Raw genomic sequence first — 3,004 nt, 5'->3', positions numbered from 1 at the left:
CCACCGTCTTTTCTTCTTCTTCTTCTTCTTCTTCCTCCGCTCTTCCTTTTCCTCGTCCTCTGTCTGCTTCCCAGCCGTCACTTCCTCCACCTCCACCTCCTCCTCCTCCTCCTCCTCCTCCTCCTTCTACTACTACTACTACCGCTACTACTACTACTCTTCTTCTTCTTCTTTCGCCACCTCCTCCGCCTCCTCCTCCTCCTCTTCTTCTGTCTCGACGAGGGACCCTTCGCCCACGGAGCGCCGCAGCCAGGTGAGTGATAAACGATACAACTTCCTTCGCGCCCGAATACGATAGACCGGAGCGTTGTCTCTCGCGAGAAGCAGCGCGTTGCGTCGTGATATCGCTCGACGGCCGCTACAGCACGCTACAGGCCGCTACAGGGCGATGGGCATTGCTCCCTCAGTGGATCGTCGGCGAGAGGAAGAAGGCGACGGCGGGTGGTGGAGAACAAGCAACAAGGGAGAGAGAAAGAGAGAAAGAGAGAAAGAGAGAAAGAGAGAACTAGAGAATGGAACGGAACGGGGGAACTTGATGCGGGCACGAGAGTTCTGTGGTTCTGTGGTTCTGTCACGTCGCGCCGTGCCGTGTCGAATCTCGAGCGATCATAGTCCGCCCGTCACGCCAAACGACGGACCCGCCGCGCCGTTTCGAGATATTTTTGTGCCGAACAACGCTCGCAAGTTGCACAAGTATGCGCCGGTCGCGGCCGTCGGCCTCCCCAACACCGGCCCCGTCTCGCCGCGATCCGGATTTGTTTCGCTCGTGGAACCTTCTCGTCGCCGACGAAGCTGTTGCACTTTACCTCCTCCAAGTCGCCGTTGTTCTCAATTTCGATCCTCCCATGCTCATTTCTCTCTGAATAACTATACTTTACCGTTAATCTCGGCTCAACAAACTCTTTTTCTAATTCTAACAATTTGAAAAAGATGAAGAGTAAGGTGAATCGAGATTAAAGTTTGTACGTTGGTAGAAACGAACATCGGAAAATCATCGAGTTCAATTAGAAATTTAATAAATGCATCTCGACACGCCTCTTGGTACACGCTGATCAAGTTCACACACGATGCAAAAGTATATGTGTATAGTATATGCAAATGGATTCGCCAACGCATAAGTCGCTATACATATTGTTTAGCAGAATTTATGTAGAGCGTTTCGATGGTCAAGGCATTTGTGCTGCGCGCTTTGGTAAGTTCGTGGTTTTTAGTGTATGTGTGTGTGTGTGTGTGTGTGTGTGTGTGTGTGTGTGCATCTCGAACAAAGTTTAATAAACTACCAGAATTTTACGAGCACCTGTAATTTTAGATCGAAAATTTCATATTATTTCGAGGCAGGGAAAAAGGTGGTTGATCTAATTTTATAAAGCTGTTAATTAAATTATCAGAAATACGTTTTGAAATGATGAATGGTATAAACGTGGAAAATAACATTTTGTTTGTCAAATATTTTTTAATATATTTCATCTCAACAAAGGGCAACGCTGTACTTTGTGATACTTTGTACGATTTAATTGTAAATGCTGTCAAAGAGATCAGGCTATCGAACTTGAGACAAATTAATAAGAATAAGAAATTGGGCAATTTAATTTTAATGAAGAGAACAAATCCGTGTATGTGGCGAACGTACGTTTAAAGATACGAATCCACTCACTCGATCCACTATCTCGTGATGGCTTTTCCTCGAACGAGTCGCGAATGTGTTTACACTGAGACCAAAAAGTTTACCATGACCAACACTAAGAAAACCGCACGACTGCATACTACTGTCACAATTGACACACGCGATTTTTTAGTCGCGAGTAGACGTGTAGCTGTCGGACCGGTTTCACCATCGGCTAACGCTAACCAACGTTCAATCCTCCTTCTTTGTCTATATCGTGAGCAAAGCAATAATCTGAGGAGATGAAACATGAATCAATCCGCAGTTAAGATTGATATTTATAAAATTTATCAACAATGAGACTTGTTTGAATTGTCGTCAGTTGTATTATATTTTTAATGAAATAAATATTCTATATAATAAAACAGGGGTATATATATTCGTGATTTAAGAGACAAAGAATATGAGCGCAAGTTAGTAAGACAAATTTTTATGTAGAGGCTTCAATCTCATTCCAGAAATTCGGAAACTCTCAGATCTGTCGATATTTATTAGGCAATAAGAAGAGACCAAAAAATGAAATAGCTGTATAATCCAATAATTCTAATTAATTTCAAGTTTTTTACTCCAACAGCAATTTATGTCTTTCGCGAATTGATGAATTTAGCGGATTCGCATGCTCTTCGATTCGATACTCCGAGATTGAAACAATATTACGGAAAATTTTATAACGTCCGGCATATTGACGATATTACGGAACATTGGATGACAAATGTTGAAGAATCGTCGATATGAGAATTATTGATGAGACAATAAACAGGACATTTTTATATGCGACAATAAATTTTGCAACTATTGCAAATTGTGTTGCACTATGTAATATATTTTAACGATTTCTTTGAATGAATAAATCTCTTATCGAATTTTTATGAGGTACAATACGAACGCAAAGAATATTATTTAATTAAATAAAACATAACAGAAATGATTTTACTAAAAGTCTCTCTAGTCGTTCCTGTTCTTTGATATTTCTACCAAATCTCAAGCTATTCTTTTCGCGCTAACATTTTTATGGCAAATTTTTAAGTTACTAAAATTAATGAATTAACAATGAACGCCTTAGGTTATATCGCGAGACATCAATAACATTACGAGTTTTCTTAGGTATTATGACGGATGTATATTTCGTGGAATAGCATCATTGCATAAAGCGATATGTGAAGTAACGACGACACGTGCTGCCGATGCACCTTTAAGCTTCGTACACACCGTATTCGCGAAAATTGCTCGTTAACTATAATATATTAACTCTCTAATATCAACAACCGACTCCGAACAAAGATATTTTTTTGTTTTGTTTAGAACCAGCTCCTCGAGAATTTTAACGACAAAATTTCTCAC

The 3,004-nt window shown here is 40.6% G+C and overlaps 1 protein-coding gene across 3 annotated transcripts in view; it reads left to right on the top strand.

The window, feature by feature from the left end:
- Window positions 1-3,004, top strand: part of Psq (pipsqueak) — a 57,111-nt gene that overhangs the window by 40,641 nt on the left and 13,466 nt on the right. The window contains exon 1 of one of the 3 annotated variants that reach the window (XM_018507973.1): window positions 1,033-1,192. The exons of the other annotated variants lie outside the window; for them this stretch is intronic. Within the exon in view, the coding sequence (XP_018363475.1) occupies window positions 1,163-1,192 (30 nt within the window). The 5' untranslated portion in view covers window positions 1,033-1,162. Of the gene's footprint in view, window positions 1-1,032; window positions 1,193-3,004 lie in introns of those variants that run through there. 3 annotated transcript variants of the gene reach the window in all.

The sequence above is a fragment of the Trachymyrmex cornetzi genome, unplaced genomic scaffold (genome assembly GCF_001594075.2).
Source record: "Trachymyrmex cornetzi isolate Tcor2-1 unplaced genomic scaffold, Tcor1.1 scaffold248, whole genome shotgun sequence".
Lineage (NCBI taxonomy): Eukaryota > Metazoa > Arthropoda > Insecta > Hymenoptera > Formicidae > Trachymyrmex > Trachymyrmex cornetzi.
This window is presented reverse-complemented; position numbering and strand designations above follow the sequence as displayed.